This window comes from Microtus oregoni, unplaced genomic scaffold, assembly GCF_018167655.1.
Source record: "Microtus oregoni isolate MIOR12 unplaced genomic scaffold, Mior012 000032F_ref0000030, whole genome shotgun sequence".
In the NCBI taxonomy this organism is placed as follows: Eukaryota; Metazoa; Chordata; class Mammalia; order Rodentia; family Cricetidae; genus Microtus; species Microtus oregoni.
Window position 1 is genome coordinate 9229533 of NW_024543091.1, and position 17766 is coordinate 9247298.

General features: G+C 43.4%; 1 protein-coding gene across 6 annotated transcripts in view; it reads right to left on the reverse strand.

The window, feature by feature from the left end:
* Cilk1 (ciliogenesis associated kinase 1) overlaps positions 1–17766 on the reverse strand; it is a 65512-nt gene that overhangs the window by 23466 nt on the left and 24280 nt on the right. For 5 of the 6 annotated variants that reach the window (XM_041679412.1, XM_041679408.1, XM_041679409.1 and 2 more), the window contains 3 exons: positions 14449–14503; positions 10051–10172; positions 9149–9228 (listed from right to left, as the gene is read on the reverse strand). In XM_041679412.1, the coding sequence (XP_041535346.1) occupies positions 9149–9228; positions 10051–10172; positions 14449–14503 (257 nt within the window). Of the gene's footprint in view, positions 1–9148; positions 9229–10050; positions 10173–14448; positions 14504–17766 lie in introns of those variants that run through there. The other variant, XM_041679413.1, reaches the window with a different exon arrangement.

The following is a 17766-nucleotide window of genomic DNA, read 5'->3' on the forward strand; positions in this document are numbered from 1 at the left end:
CTCCAGCTTCTCTGGACTCTACACATTCTAGTAATTTAAACACTGTCTCCCCCCAATAGACACACAGACATACACACACACACACACACACACATACCTTTGCAATAGCCTCTTTAAGTAATTTAACAAATCTGATCTCTGATGTCTTTTATTTCTACCTAAAGAGATAAATGTACTTTCTAACTGAGGAGAGAACTCTGTGGTAAAGGATTTGACTAACCATGATAGGTTCAGTCACCCATACTGCAAAGCCTATTTCCCAATACTGATTACCAGTTACATAGAGTGTTTTTCACTCAGGTGAAATTCGTCATTCTCTTTAAGTTTACTGTATTTATCTGCTGAGGAATAATCCTTCTATACACTGAAAAGATTTGTCACTTGGATTGGTTTAATAAAAGCTGATTGGCCAGGAGACAGAGGAGATGATAGCCAGCCGAGGAAGAAGGACACGTAGAAATGAGATAACAAGGGGACTGGAGAGATGGCTCAGTGGTTAAGAGCACTGACTGCTCTTCCAGGGGTCCTGAGTTCAATTCCCAGCAACCACATGGTGGCTCACAACCATCTATAATGAGATCTGGTGCCCTCTTCTGGCATGCAGGCAGACATGGAAGGAATGCTGTATACATAATAAATAAATAAATAACTTTAAAAAAAAGAAATGAGATAACAAGCCACAAATCACATGGCAAAGCATAGATAAGAAATATGGGTTAATTTAAATGTAAGAGTTAGCTAGTAAGAAGCCTGAGCATTTATTTATTTTTAATTTTTTAATTTATTTATTTATTAAAGATTTCTGTCTCTTCCCCGCCACTGCCTCCCATTTCCCTCCGCCTCCCCCAATTAAGTCCCCCCCCCCCAGCCCGAAAAGCAATCAGGGTTCCCTGTCCTGTGGGAAGTCCAAGGAACCCCCACCTCCATCCAGGTCTAGTAAGTTGAGCATCCAAACTGCCTAGGCTCCCACAAAGTCAGTGTGTGCAGTAGGATCAGAAACCCATTGCCATTGTTCTTGAGTTCTCAGTAGTCCTCATTGTCCGCTATGTTCAGAGAGTCCGGTTTTATCCCAGGCTTTTCCAGACCCAGGCCAGCTGGTCTTGGTGAGTTCCCAGTAGAACATCCCCATTGTCTAAGTGTGTGGGTGCAACCCTCACGGTCCTGAGTTCCTTGCTTGTGCTCTCTCTCCTTCTGCTCCTGATTTGGACCTTGAGATTTCAGTCCTGTGCTCCAGTGTGGGTCTCTGTCTCTGTCTCCTTTCATCGCTTGCTGAAGGTTAATATTCAGGAGGATGCCTATATGTTTTTCTTTGGGTTCTCCTTATTTAGCTTCTCTAGGATCACTAATTATAGGCTCAATGTCCTTGGTTTATGGCTAGAAACCAAATATGAGTGAGTACATCCCATGTTCCTCTTTTTGGGTCTGGCTTACCTAAGCCTGAGCATTTATAATTAATATTAAGTTTATTTTATTTGGGAAGCGGCCTGGTTATTTATTTGGGAGCAGATGGTCAGGACAGGAAAACTCTGCCAATGTTTACCCCCTTAATAATGTGCCCTTGTTCCTTTTTATCTATATCAATCCCAATCTTAACCATTCTCCAAGGTTTATTGAGTTGTCCTTTGTCTAAGAAACCACTTCATAGGTGGGTAGTCATGGCACACGGCTTTAATCCCAGCACTCAGGCCAGTCTGGTCTACACAGTTAGTTCCAGGACAGACAGGGCTATACAGAGAAACCCTTGTTATCAAAAAACCAAAGCCAAACAAATGAACAAACATTTCACATGCTCCCATTCTTGCATTCTTCCACTCTGTCAAGGAATATTTGGAGGCCATAACAAGTAGTGAACTGGGCTCTGTGGATTCAAAGTCACCTATTGTCATGGTTCTTGGTCTTTCCTTCACAGGGAGAACAGGCCTTTCCCCCGATTGCGTGTAGAGGTCTACTGTTTACAGATTTGGTCACCATTTTCCCCGAGTAGAGGGAAGCACTTAATAGTCAAGGCCTTGGGCTGGAGAGATGGCTCAGAGGTTAAGAGCATTGCCTGCTCTTCCAAAGGTCCTGAGTTCAATTCCCAGCAACCACATGGTGGCTCACAACCATCTATAATGAGGTCTGGTGCCCTCTTCTGGCCTGCACCATATTATTGTATACATAATAAATAAATAAATAAATATTAAAAAAAATAGTCAAGGCCTTTTACATTTCTGGATGCCTCGCCTGCGAGAAAAAGCGTGGCAGTCTCACAACATATGACTGAAGGCTGAACTGAGGGAAGAGTGAAGGAACTTCACAGTGACCAAAACTTCTACATGGACCAAATATGCAGGGTCAAGAGAGTGTGGATCAGAGCAGTGAGAAGGATGGAAGAGAGAAAGTCCTAAAAGACTCAACTGAGAACTGAGTGACAAGCGCAATGGCTCAGAAGCAGGGTGGGGACAACGAGGGCTCACTGTTGGATGTCCATGACAGAGGGCATTCCTGTAGCACTAAACAACTAGCCACAGCTGTTTTCCAAGCTTGCGTCCGCTCTAGCAGAAAGTAATTGTGATGTATTTACATGTCAAAGTGCAGAATATGCAATGAATGATGGAAAGTAGCAATGGTTTAATAAAAGGGCACTCCTATGTGCTTGTTATCTGGGAGACAACTGGGCTTAGCATCAGGTCAATTCCCAAATGCACAGTGGCATGGCATAATGATGGGTCTGCAGACCAAGCGGCTGGCTTAGCTGAACTCCATGCCTACATGAAGACTAAGGCACAAAAATGATCACAGACATTCAAGGGGAACACAGGCAAGAGTAAGAAGTACTCCCTTTACAACACAGGGCCACCTGTTTTGCACATCTCAAGGAACTGGGATCAGAGTCAGGTCTGGGTTAGACAAGAAACAAGCACAGCGGGTTGTCTGCTTTACAGCATACATGGATTTGTAGGTATCAGTTTGTGCGCTGAGATTCACTTAGATTTCAGGGCTTCATCTTTATTCTGCCACTGTCCTGACACAGACCCGATGGCCTTCCAAAGACCAGTTTCAAGAATTCTAACCAGCTTTGTAGTAAACCAAATACAAATAATTATAAGAACCAAACTTGAGGTTCTTAGCTCATGAAACTTAAGAGTGATTCAGTATTAGTCAAGAATGGCCTTTTCAATAAAAGAAAAAAATATCTGACTGACATAGCAAAATCCAGATGGTTTATTATCAGCCCAATAAGACAAATTGTCTGCCCACCAGATGAGTGATGTCTGTTCTAAGTCTTGGTATAACTGAGTCACTGTGTTGGGAACCTTTACTCTTGCAAACACCTGCCAGCTCTCAGAAGGCCTGACTGTATGTACCCATCTTGGAAACGAATTAAGAATTATGCAATTATTAGAATCATCTTTTGTCAACATACCTAGGACCCTTGAAAACTGTGAGATAATTTCTCTACCTAAAAGTTCAAACACTCTAAAAACTCTCCAGCGAAAGAAGAAATGGCAGGCATCATTTTCTTCCTGAACAGATGGGAAAACCCAACCATGGACAGGGGGCAAAGAACGGCTCACAATCCCACCAAAAAATGTGTCACAGCCCAACGGTGCCAAGCACTACTACCCCCTCCCTCTCGGCTCCCACACCTAAACCTCTGTGGCTTTGATCCTCTCAAGTCCAGTTCAACACCGAGTCTCCTAGTAGAATTTCCCTTCCTCCTCTAATTTGGGGTAATTATTATTTATAAACTTATGTGGCAGTTCTCTTACAGTGACTCATTTGTTCTCAAACATCCTCCACCCATAACAACTCACTCCGTCTAGAACACCTACACCAGCTCCCATCTTCTCCAGTGCAGTTCGTCCTATCGCACTGGGGCTCACACAGGCCTCACCTTTTCTGCATCCACTGTGTGAGCCACGCTCTTCTGTGCACCCAGCACCCTCACCCGACAGAAGGCTTCATCCTTTCCCTCATGGTTTACTCGTCTTAATTCTAGTTTCGCAAAGAACATGCCCATTAATCAAAAGGGGAATGAGGAATCAAATTCTTCACTTATTCCTCTTTTCATACGTCATCTGTTTCAGTGAAACATGACTATTTCCATTTAAAGAGACAATGCAGCTTAGGATGTGACTGTGTAGACCAGTGAGAACGCCTAGCCATTTAACCCTCTGGTGCCTGAGTTTCCTCATGGGTGAAATAGAGCCTAGCATAGCTCACAGGCTTATTTTGTAGGATGAAGCTTTTAGAGGGTGGTGTCCACACATGAGCCCCTTGCAAGAGCCCGTCATGCGAATGGCTAACAGAAAGTTCTCTCTGGCAACCTCCCCCAAACTGTCAACGTGGGCTTGTGTATACGCTATCATTTTTTACAGACAAGAATTAAGGCTTGTGAGGCTGGTGACAAGTGCCACTTGGGAGGAGGTGGCACTAGAGCTCTGCTCCAATTCCTGCCTGGACCTGTGCTCTGCTGAGGTGTGCAGCGTGGCCCATAAGCCCCCTTCTGCCTCCTAGCCACTAGACATCATGCGGCAGCAGAGTGCTGCCACAGTGAGAACCTTCCTGTTCAAACGCCTTCCGAGCACAGAAGAAAGACCCTTCCTCGGAGTCCAGGGTTCCACCTGCCTGCCCAGCAACAGGAGAATTTCCTCTTTCATTCTGACACAAGATTTTCATGAATAACTTCAAGGAAGAAAGGAAAACCAAGGAAGCCTCAAGGAAGACTTCCCCTTGTCCATATTTTATTACTGATGATTCTGATTAAATAAGAGGAAATGATTAAAGAGTAACTAAATATGAATTTATGTAGCACCTCTTCCTGTTGTAAAAGTGATTTCAGATAATAATATTCACCCTCTTTCCCTTCCTTGAATCTAAACCTATAGTGCTCACACTGAGAGGAAAAGTAGGCCACAGGAGCAGCAGCAGGCGAATAGAGAAGGGCTGTGCTTAAGATTTCGGGGAGGCTCGGAGACACAGCATCCCCTCCAGGGCAAAACACCACCCTCTAAACCACTAAATGCATTTTCAGCACCTGATGGGGAAGTGGGCTCTGGAAATTTTAAGGGTAAGGTCAGGAGGAGATACAAAATTTGTATTATATTCCTGCAAGGACATGTGCCTTGGCATTGTTCAGACATTATCGAGTATGGCCATGTGCTCTTGCCCCATGGGGGTAAAATACTCAGTGACATGAAATATGGCCATAGCAACTACATGCTGTGCTGTTCTTCCCTCTCCGAGGAGTAGACTCCCCAGGGGCAGACTGTACCTTCTCACTGTGAGAATGAGCGATGGGGAAGGGCTGGAACCACTAGACAGTTCTATGAAGTGTATCAGACGGTCCTTTTGTCACGACAGGAGAGGGGTACATGTGCTCGTAACTAACCAAAGTCATCAACACACAAACTCTCTAAATTAAACAAAATCAGATTGATTAGTTGTGTATGTGTACAAGTGTTACCAGGGCATGTGTGTGGAGGTCAGAGGGCAACTCACTCCATTGAAAATGAACTCGTTTTGCCAGGCTTGGTGGTAAGTGCTCTTACCCACTGAGCATCTCTCTCTCTGTCCCCAGACCCTTGTTTATATATAAAAATAATGTAACAAACAAACAAACAAAAGGAGCCAGGACTTCAGAATTTAGTGTCTACTTCATTACCACCGTTATCATGTTCTTCTTCTAAGCCTCCCCAACAGACTCCCCTGCCAAGGCTGCAGTGAGATCTCTGCTGAGCTTTAAAGCCTCTCAGAGATGCAGTTGCCTCTTCTTTGAAAGCCATAGTTACTATCTGTTCTTTCTACCTGTGAAGTTGACGAGGAAATGAGAAAGGTAATAGATGAAGTTAGCTATAATCAGAACTGGGTGTACAGCTGTTTGGATAAATGTCAGCCACCACTCCGGAGATGGCCAGGGTAGTGAGGCTGTGAGCGCAGTCTGACGTCTCCACAGCTGAATCTTCCTCGGCAGTATTTGCACACACACTCTCAGTGTGTAAGGCCTGAAAGTAATGGCGGTACAGAGCTCCAAAGGACTCTTGAGGGGTGCTAAATTGTTAGCTCAAGATAATTATACCAGCCGGGTGGTGGTGGCACACGCCTTTAATCCCGGCACTTGGGAGGCAGAGGCAGGCGGATCTCTGCGAATTTGAGGCCAGCCTGGTTTACAAAGCGGGTTCCAGGACAGGCCCCAAAGCTACAGAGAAACCTTGTCTCAAAAGAAAACCAAAAAAATTGAGAGAGAGAGAGAGAGAGAGAGAGAGAGAAGATATTTACACTAAATCTAGAAATTGCCAAAAAGGTTCAACCCAGTCTCCTTACTGAGTAATGAATCCATTTGTTTGTGTAATGTTTACAGTGGCAGCATCCATAGACTGAGAATGTATGGGCTTCTTCCTATGTCTACATGCTAAGATGACCTCAAATGACCTTCTCGGAGCACTTCTGTCTTCTCTTACAGATGTCCATGTCTTGGCTATGTCTTCATGGGAAAGTTTTCAATCCAGCCTCATCTGATCTGCAGTGGTTAGAACCAGCGAGGTTGCAGGGAGAGAACCAGTGAGGTTCCAGGGAGATTACTGCCTCTATTCACTGCTGCTTAGCTTTTCACAAGCTCAGCAAAGAGAAAAAACACAAACGGAGAGTTTCCTGAAGGGCATACAGTATGCTTCCCTTTGGACATTCTAAATCTCTCTGTGGAATACCCACACCATCCCTGAAGTGAGCCACACTGGGGCAGGGCAGAATTGCTTTTTCTGATCAGGTGAGAGAACTGGCCTACAGTGAAGGCTATCGAACAAAACTGGTCTATGCAGCCTGCCACGTGTTTGTATAAAATCACGTGGCACACTGTCCCCTGCAAAGGGTCCACGAGAAAGTGCTTTCCTGGCCAGGGTATCAGAGGATTTATTGCAAGACTCCTGCAAGCTGTCCTCTGTACCCATGCTGTGACACATGTATGTGCATATGTACACACAAACACACACACGCATGCATGCACAAATTAGATAAATAAATGTAAAATGAAGGTCTTAATTTAAAAAAATAGTAGTTTTGCTTTTGGTAACTAGTCAAGTTTTAAATCAAAAACTACACATGTTCTATCTGATTATATTTCACATTTGCCATTGTATAACAAGCTCAGAAACAAATCTGTTGTCTGCTTTTTCTACTGAAATTTGCTGGCATACTGGACAAATCCTCCAAACATTATAGGCTATTATGAATGCTATTGGTTAGCCTCCATAATCAGAGTATAAGACCCTATTGCTGAAGTCACCATTTACTTATGCCATCAAACATGGAGAAATCAGGCTAGTGTCAACTAGAAGCTTCAACCCTGCAACCTACAACCATGACCTGCCTTCAAAATATACTGGTGCAATAGTGGCACACAGGTATTGGGAACAACCAACCACTGTTTAAAAAAAATGAGATTTTAGGCCTGTTCCATGAGATGGAAGCCACACTTGATCAGACCAATGAGGCCAAGAAACTAAGACTAGATAGGTCATGGGCCCAAGAGGAGACTCTACAACTACAGCAATAAAACAACTTGTAATGACATATTGCTGTATGTTCATAGATCAGTGTGTGGTTACCCCGTATTGGAAATGCTTCTTCTTGCAATAGATGGCAACTGACACAGAGACCCACAACTGGACAGTGTGCAGACAATGGGAGACCTTGGAGCACTCATCCCTGAATCGGATATCTTTATCAAACCCTTCTCCTCAAGGCTCAGGGGTCTAGGCAGAGAGGAGGCAGGACTGTGAGAGCAAGAGGTGGGGGAATGACTCTAAAGAAACAGCATCCTCAGACACAACAGGGCTGACGCACACCATTTCAACTCACAGAGACTGTGACAGCACACAGAAGACCTGTACAAATTCATGACAGACAATATCTGGGCAGAAGTGGACACAAAGTCCCAGTCCTAATCAACGAGCTACATGACACTCGCTAAGTAAGAGAAAATCAATTTTCTCCGATGGAGTGATATGAGATTTATCAACCACACTCCAACTCCAGCCTATTGCTGAGATGCAGGTAGACAATACAAAACAGATTCCACATTTTTATGTGTGCTTTTTTTTTTTTGGTTGTAATTTAGTAATAATTGACCTTTTTTTTTTTTGGAGAAAGAACATGAAACTGGGTGGGTACAGAGGTGAGGAGGATATAGAAGGACTTGGGGGAGGGGAAAGAATATGATCAAAATATATTATATGAAAACATTTTAAAATAATAAGTAAAAAAAAGAGAATTGGGCGTAATATGACTGATCACCTCCCATTCCTCTACCATTCCCACCATAGTGGACTATATCCTTTCTTTTCATTTTTCTTTAGGCAGGGTCTTATTATGTAACCTTGGCTGGCCTCAAACTTGCTATGTAGACCAGGCTGGTCTCAAACTCACAGAGCTCTGCCTGCCTTTGCCTCTGAGTGCTGGGATAGAAGGACTGTGCCACCACACTCAGCCATCTCCCCTCTTAAACCATGAGCCAGAATAAATGTTTGATTCCTCAAAAAAAAGAAAGAAAGAAAAAGATCCCCCCCCAAAAAAAATGAAAGGAAAAGAAAAAGAAAACAAAAAAAAAAGGGAAGAAAGAGAGGTTTTGTCTCCCTGTCTTGTTTTGCCTTTGCCTCTTCTTCAGTTTGCTAAGTTTTAATTTATTTTGCTTTTTCTATATTGTATAAAATTTTAGGACACTCTGGAATATAAATGATATAGAAAAGTGAGCAGCACAGTGCAGAGATGCTACTGTGGGCTACACACAACGCATATGACTACCTCAGAATTCTGATCTGGGGTCTACTATGGGCTACACACCACACACATGACTACCTCAGAATCCTGATCTGGGGTCTAGTATGTGCTACACACAACACATGACTACCTCAGAATTCTGATCTGAGGTCTCTTGTTGATACATCAGAAAATGGTGGGAAATAATTCCTAGATCTATCTATAACTAACAAGTTCAGTGCTAAAACTGAAGAACACACACACACACAGGCAAATTCAGAAATCAAAGTCCCGAGGGAACATCCTCTGAAAGCCACTGTCAGCTTGTTAGCTCTACAGCCATTAATACTTCCTGTGTTATCTACCTGATATTTCACTGCTATTCAGAAGCACAATATTGCAAATAACTTACCATGTTTATGAATGAAAGCCAGTCCTTGCAATATCTGATACATTATATTCCGTATAGCAGACTCTGGAAACAACTTATTTCTGTATGGGCCAGAATAAAACAAAGTTAAAAAGCTGAGTTTCTGTAGTAAAAGGAATCTATTATATAGTATGAAATTAAGAAATTTCTACCAGATCCTTTGATGATAAACAGCAGAGAAAAATAATCTCTTTTTGATACAGTGAAGCTAAGTAATATAACACCAATTCTATTAAGCTCTATTATAAAAAAGAATAAACTTTTTACAATAATAAATAAGAAACCTGTAACACTGTGTCTAAAAATAAGCTAGGCATGGTGGCCACACCTATAATCTCAGAACTCAGAAGGTTCACATAGAAGAATCTTGAGTTTCAGGCCAGCCTAAGAAGGAAACTTTCTCAAAACAAAACAAAACAACAACAACAATACAAAATTAATTTCTGTATTGCAAGCTGCTTCCTGGGAGTTGTCTCAAGGCTCCCGGGCACAGGAATGTGGTTGGATCCTTCACCTACAGATGGTCATAAAATCCAGAGGCATGACTGTTAAAGGACTACAGAAAGATCTAGAAAACTGAAGTAAGTGAAGCAAAAAATACATCGCCTTTGCAATATTAATTCATAAGAATGTTCTGAATACGAGGCTGGAAAGACAGCTCAGAGGTTAAGACACATATTGCTCTCACAGAGGACCCTTGAGAGCTCAATTCCCAGCGCCCACACTGGAGTGGCTTGCTGTAACTCCAGCACTAGTGGGGAGCTGGCACTTCTGGCCATGGTGGGCACTCATACACATATGCACCCCTACACGTATAATTAAAAAGAATAAAAATAAATCTCAAAGACACTTGGTTAAAAACTAAGGTCATGACTGAGGCACACCGTTCTTTAATGAGCTGGTAAAGGTTTTCCTTCATGTACTCGAAGATGAAATAGAGATGATCGTTTTCCCTGATGACTTCTTTCAGTTTTACAATGTTGGCGTGATTGAGCTTCTTTAAAGACTGAAACAAGGCGAGAAAGAGAAACAAACAAAATCAGAAAACAAGTGTCTCTAACAGGGAAAGCCACCCTAAGCACAATTCAAAAGGGATTTCTATTTGAGAACGCAAACATGAATTACATCTGACTGACAATTTAGTAATCAGTACTTCTCTGAAGTCAACATAACCTTATCTAGAAACATGACTTTGATGAATTGACTAGAGGGTAGGCATATGATCACTAGCTGGTATTCCTGGCTGCGCCCAGCCCGGAGCAGTAGGGCAGGACTATTTTTGTGGCAATGGGCCCAGGCTATTTTAGGCTCCCTCCCTCCAGATCATGGAATTCAGGCTGTGCAAGTGGCTAGAGGGGAACCAATAAAGAAAGACATGGCTTTAAATCTTCCAGCGCTGGAGAAGGCAGCCGGTTAAGGGTGAGGTCGCCAGACAGCAGGCTGCAGACAGGGTCAACAGGAAACTCCTCAAAGGCCTGAGGCTGATAGCCTGATTCTCTAGACTTTCTTCAGACTCATGTGCCTGAGACAAAACGTTCCTTCTTACAATGTTTGTGGGAATTCATTCTGCCAATAGTTTTGGGGTATTGGTCTTAGGGGGCGGCTTCTGTGTGTGGATACCATCTCTTATAAGGAAGACGAGGGGGCTCTCTCGCTTTCTTGTGTGTTGGCTGGAGACTGGATTGCAGCATCCATTGACCCCAGGGAAGAATGGAAGACTGTGGTGGTTCTCTACCTTGTTGGTATTTGTAAATGTCCCCTAATAAATCTTTGTTATCCTTTTATTTGAGCTCTTGTGGCTTCACAAAACATTGCCTGCAAATGTGAGTTCTAATTACTGGGGCAGGGGTAGGGTAGGGACGTGAGGGAGGGGATGAAGACATCGTTGACGAAATACTGAGTGAAAGGTCTAAGGGCAATGAAGGTGAGAGAGTCAGGCAGCAGCGGAGGAACATGGACATGATTCAGAAGATGATACACAAGCTTCTGATTTCTCCTCTTACACATGTAGTTTTCTAAGGCCATTTGAGCGTAGCCCTGTACATATGACTTTCCATAAACACCACCTGCTAATGATGAACAAAAAGGCTGCCCTGTTAGTGACCAGCAATCAGAATCCAGAGACACCCAGTCATTGGGAGGGCTACCCGGATGATCAGAATTTGAACCTTAAGGGCTGGAGAGATGGCTCAGTGGTTAAGAGCATTGCCTGCTCTTCCAAAGGTCCTGAGTTCAATTCCCAGCAACCACATGGTGGCTCACAACCATCTGTAAAGAGGTCTGGTGCCCTCTTCTGGCCCGCAGGCATACACACAGATAGACTATTGTATACATAACAAATCAATAAATAAATATTTAAAAAAAAAAAAAAAAGAATTTGAACCTTAAAAAGTCTTTGCCCCTACAGGGCAATGAAGTCAATAATGACAAATTACAGAAGGTTCTCTATCTTTTCTGATGGAGGAGGGTCATCTTTCTATCTGTTGTTTCATTGGTTAAGTAATAAAGAAACTGCTTGGCCTCTGATAGGACAGAAAATTAGGTAGGCGGAGTAGACAGAACAGAATGCTGGGAGAAAGAAGCTGAATCAGGACAGTCGCCATAATTCTCCCACTCCAGACAGATGCAGGTTAAGATCTTCCCTGGTAAGCCACCTCGTGGGCTACACAGATTATTAGAAATGGGTTAGATCAATATGTAAGAGCTAGCCAATAAGAGGCTGGAACTAATGGGCCAGGCAGTGTTTAAAAGAATACAGTTTCCGTGTAATTATTTCGGGTAAAGCTAGCTGTGCGGGCGGCTGGGTGCCAGGAATGTAGCCCGCCGCTCCGATTACTACACTTTTCATTAAAAAGAACATCCTTTTAATAAAACAAACAGAATGTGTGCAGAAGAAAGAGTTAAAGTGACCATCCAAATCCCGAAGGATCCAAATATCAGACCTCGATCCACGTAGCTCAGAAGAGAGAGTAAACACAGGTAGTGGATAAAGACCAGGTTCGGCCCTCAGGCTGTGGTCTGTCTGAAACATGACTGACAGGCCCAGGCCTAGGAGCAGCTTCGAGCTCCAATTTTAGCGAGGGTATTGAGCAAGATAAATTTTCTGTCCATCTAATCTGTAGAGTTCATAGAATTTTACAGTATTCACTTTACAAAGATTTCCAGAAAGAAACATCTTATGTGGTCATAGAAAAGTCCCTGAAGGAGCAGAGACAAACCATTTGTGTAAGAGCAGATAAGCATCAGTAGTGACCTAAAATGAACCAATAGTTCCCACAGTGACATATGCCACAGATGAATCAATAGTATCAATTCTGACCCCTTCAGGGACTGGTCAACACTTTCCTCCCTGTTAAAACTATAATGTATTATACCCTAAGGATAAGCCTGGTGTAAGGCAGTGTCTGATTCTCAGAGGCCAGCAGCTTAGCTGGGAGCATAGCATATGAATTTAAAATGCATGTAATACATGGCTTGGCTTGGTGGTATGTGTTGCACACTTTTGATCATATAGCACTTGATTGGCAGAGGCAGGTGGATCTCTCTAAGACCAAGGCCAGTCGGCATTACACAGTGAGACCCTATCTAAAAATCAAACAAATAATGAATGTAACAAATAAAGAGGACATATTAAAGGTCAAAGGTAAGGTAGAGACAAAAGCACGTGATAGTTAATCCTCACTATCAACTTGATGGGACTTACAATCACTTAGGAGACACACCTCTAGGGCACGACTTTAAGGGAGTTTCCAGAAACATTTAGCTTGGGAAGGAAGCCCTACTCTGAGTGTGGGCAACACCAGGCTTGGGGTCCTGAATAGAATAAAAAGGGAAAAAAAGGAAGGCAGGCTTGATGATGGACACCTATAATGCCAGTATTTGGGAGCTGAAGGCAAAAGAATCAGGAGTTCATGGCCAGTCATGACTACATAGTGGACTTGAGGCCAATCTGATTACATGAGATTTTGTATCAACAAAAAGAGAAGGAAAAGGCAAGCTAATACCAGCATTCATTGCTCCTCCTCCTGATACAGATTTGATACAGAACAATGGCATCACTCTTGCTGCCATACTAATATACTGTGCCTTTGCCTACCAAGTGCTGAGATTAAAACTGTGTGCCACCATGCCTGGCTGCTCTTCTTCTACTTTTTTTTTTTTTTTTTTTTTTTTTTTTAGAAAAAACAAGGTCTTACCATGTAGGTTTGACTGGCCTGCAGCTCACTACAAAGACCAAGCTGGCCTTGAATTCTGAGAGCCACCTGCCTCGGCTTCCTAAGTGCTGGTATTAAAGTCATGCACCACCATACCTGACAGAATATTTTCCACTTGTTACATACACAAACAATATCCTTTGGCTTATGGAGTCTAAAAGAGTTATGACCTTGCCCTTTATGAACAAAGTATGCGTGTCCCTGCTCTAGATTGGAAGCCCTATTCATGTACTAAAGGGTTGGTTTCAAATCCTATGGGGCTTTTCAAACAGCGCTGAGTGAGAGGCCTAACAATGGATGAACCCCTCCAGCACACACGGAAAAGCCTAGTGGTCGGTCTACCTGGGGAGATGCTACAGGAGGACTAAAGCAGAATGGAGAGGAGAAAGGAAGGAGAGAAAGAAGAGAGAACAAAAGCAAAGGTGAAGGGCTGGGTTGGACCTCTGCTCTACAGCACCTGCCAAGTAGGCACGAGGTCCTGGGATTGCACACCAGCACTGGACAGAAAAACAAAAAAACCCAGGCATGGTGGAGCCTGTACGTCAGAGCAGCTGGGAAGTTGCAGAGCTAAGGAGGATTTCTAGCTCAAGGCCATCCTGGGCTACATAGGCACACTTCGTCTGGAAAAAAGAAAGGAAAGAAAGGAACAAAACCAGTGAAGACACACACTATGCAATGCTGTCAAAGCGCTTATGTTAGGCAAAGGATTCCATCACACACTGTAACAGAGGGCAAGGAAACGCAAGAGGTGCTGCTTTGTATCCAGGAAGAACAAGCTACAGGGAGACGGAGTGACACCTACAGAGGCAACAGTCCACCAAATCAACACTTACTGAAAGATACTGGTTGAAGAAATCCAGCAATGACAAAAGTATTCTAGTAATAATATATTCATTAAGTAATGCAGTAATTTTCCACTTTCGGATACCAGCTGTATCATATCCTTTCTCTTTCATAGCATTAGCGAAAAAATGCAAATGGAATGACTACCGCAACTCTAAATCTAGCCATGAATACAGCTATGCTAAGCAGCCAAACAGAATTATTCCCTGGTAAATTCATAAATACCTTAACTTCCCGAAGGTTCATGCATTCTTCCCAGGAGTAAAACTTTCTTTTCATTCTGAAAGAGAGGAAAAAGAAATAGCATGCTTATTCCAAGTGACAGGCCGAACACCATTTCTTGAAAATGTTTTCATCCAGGGCTGCAGAGGTAGCTGTGCTAAGAGCACTGCATGCTCCTGCAGAGAACACATTCAGTCCCACACCCATGCAGGAAGCTCGAGTTGCCTGCAACCCAGCTCCAGGGGACAATGTCATTTTCTGGCCTCTGGGGGGCACACATGTACACACATGCGACAAACATATATGAATGCACACACAAATAAAAATAAAAATTAATTTTTTTCATTCTGAACCTAACCAATGTTGGTTTCAATTTTTATAAAATATTATACCATCTAAAAAGCCCTTATTTTAAAACACAGCAAGTCAGTCCAATCTAAGCCACTAAACTTCCCAGATGCAGTGGGAACCTGGTGCACTGCTAGTTTTTTCCTGACACAAATCCAGATGCATCTGGAAAGAAGGAACCTCAACTGAGAAAAGGCCCCAATTAGACTGGCCTGCAGGTAAGTCTGTGGGCCACTGTCCTGATTAGTCTGTGGGCCACTGTCTTGATTAGTGATGGAGGCTAGTGGGCCCAGCTCACTGCAGGCATCCCAAGCAGCTGGTCTGGGCTGTATAAAAAAGCAGGCCGAGCTGAGCAAGCCACAGGGGCAAGCCTCCTCTCTGGCCTCTGCTTCAGCTCCTGCCTCCAGGATCTGCCCTGACTTCCTTCAGTGACGGAGTGTGACCTGAGAGGTGGGAGAAGAAATAAGCCCTTTCCACAGCAGCTGGTCCTGGTGTTTATCACAGCAACAGAAACCCTAACCAGGCCACCTGGTGGAGTACAAAGAGCCAGGTCTGCTGTCCGACTCTACCACTAGCAAACTAACTTGGCCCAAAGGAAACTCCCTCAGGTTTATTCTATCTAGGCCAGTACCGGCCAACAGAACTTTGGTTGTTGGCGGAAATCTTTGGTGATATCCACAAGTACAGAATAAGGTAGAAAGCGCTAGTTAGGTGTTATAAAAAGAGAAGGGAAAGGAGGAGGAAGAGAAAGAAGGGGAGATGATGAAGGTGGGAGGAACATATATTGGGAAGGTCCATGGGAGAGTTGGGAATGAATAGGACCAAGATACATTGTACATATGTATGAAACTTCAAAGAATCAATTAAATAATCAATTAATTATGTGGCTATATTGAGCTAGTACACCACAGGAAGTGGGTTTTAATGTGCATGCAGATCCAGATATGGTATCTTACCATTTGTAATAGCTGAAGGAGATGTCTATGCCCAATGGTCTAGGATACTGGACTACTTAGTCTCAAGTTGGTGGCTGTTTAGGAAAGTTTAGGAAGTGTGGCTTTGTTAGAGAAAGTATGTCAGGTGGGTAGGCTGTGAGGTTTCAAAAGACTTGCCCCATTTTGGGTGAGCACACTTGGTTTTTGTTTGTGGTTCCAGATGTAAGCTCTCAGCTGCTGGTCTACTTGCCTACAACCTGCTCCCTCAGCTCTGCCACCATGGAAGTAAGAATTAGTACAATGTAGCTAGGCACCTGCAGTAGGGTCAACCACAAGAAGATCTGGGCAGAAAGGTGTTAGGGAAGTTCACCACACTGAAAGGCTGGAGAGGAGAACAAGGAGGCGAGAGGGCAGCGATAAGAGACAAAGCTAGGGAAACAGGCCAACTGCGTCGGAGGTCACAGAGTTTGATGACTCTGAAAGCAAGCGATGTCACATTGGACTCTCCTAGGAAGTTCATTTAGAAGGTGATTCCCTGAAGCCAGGGCAAAGGTCACCAAAACCAGAGGAAAGTTGAAGGATCAAGTAAAAGATACGTGAGTGTGCTGGTGCCAAGAGCAGTGACTGGGCCCAGCTCTGCTGTGGGCACTAAAGGCAGAGGAGACAAGAGACTTGTCTATTATGATGATGAACCGCATGAGCAAAAGCAAGCTGGGGAGGAAAGGGTTTATCTGACTTAAGATTCCACAAACTCTAGTCATTTACTGGAGGAAGTCAGGACAGGAACTCAAACAAAATGGAGACCTGAGGCAGGAGCTGATGCAGAGGCCATGGAAGGCTGATGCTTACTGGCTTGCTCCATCTGGCTTGTTCAGTTTGCTTTTTTTTGTTTCTAAGAACCCAGGACCACCAGCCCAGGGTGGGTACCACCCACAATGGGCTGAGCCTCTCCCATCAAGCGCTTATATGGTTGCCTACAACCTGATCTCATGGAGGCCTTTCTTTTTTTCTTTTTATTCAAAGATTTATTAATTATGTATACAGTGTTCTGCCTGCATGCATCCCTGCCTGTCAGAAGAGGGCATCAGATGGTTGTGAGCCACCATGTGGTTGCTGAGAATTGAACTCAGGACCTCTGGAAGAGCAATCAGTGCTCTTAACCTCTGAGCCATCTCTCCAGCCCTGGAGGCATTTTCTTAGTTGAGGTTTCCTCCTCTCAGATGACTTTAGTTTGTGTCAAGCTGACAGAAAACCAACTAGCACAGGGCTACAAAGAACAGGAAGACAAGGAGAATGTTTAACACTAGTGGTTTTAATGAACTGTCTTTTCAGTTTGGTATGAGCAGTGACGGGACTAGAAGCCAAGAGCCCTATAGAGGACCTGGTGGTCGGATGGTAAATGGTAATAGGTTGGAACTGAGGTTCTAGTAGGAATGGAGTAGGTAGACCAGATGGACATTTAGTACAATTAACAGAACCGGATGAGTGAAGGTCAGGTATGAGTGGGAGCGAAGTCAAGAGAACTCAGGCTTTGAGCTGCTGGAAACAGGGAAACCAGAGTCATAAGGAACACTACATTTCTGTAACCTGTGCTTGGGAGGCAAGGCAGAAGAGTGTGGATTCAAAGCCAGCCTAGACCACAGAGCAAGACTGTCTCATAGAAACAAAACAAAACAAAGATAAGAAGGATAAACAGTCTGGAATAAAAGTGGAACATGCTATGCTGGATGTAAGTTCAGTTTGGATGTAAGAATGATTCTTAAATGGTTACAGGACTTAGTGCCCAGCAAGCAGACTCTAATTTGGTCCCCAAAGACCTCTATCTTCGTCTATTTATAAGTGTGCATACCCTTTCACCTTCAGTAACTCGCTTCTGGCCAGTAAGGGCACATCATCTTAGAGGAAGTCATTTCTATGATTGATTTGTAAGAATAAAAAGATCTGACTTCCATATAAAACTTTTTCTTAAAAGAAAAAAAATTATTTATTTAATGTATATATGTATAATAGGGCACTATGTGTAGTATGTGTGTGAAAG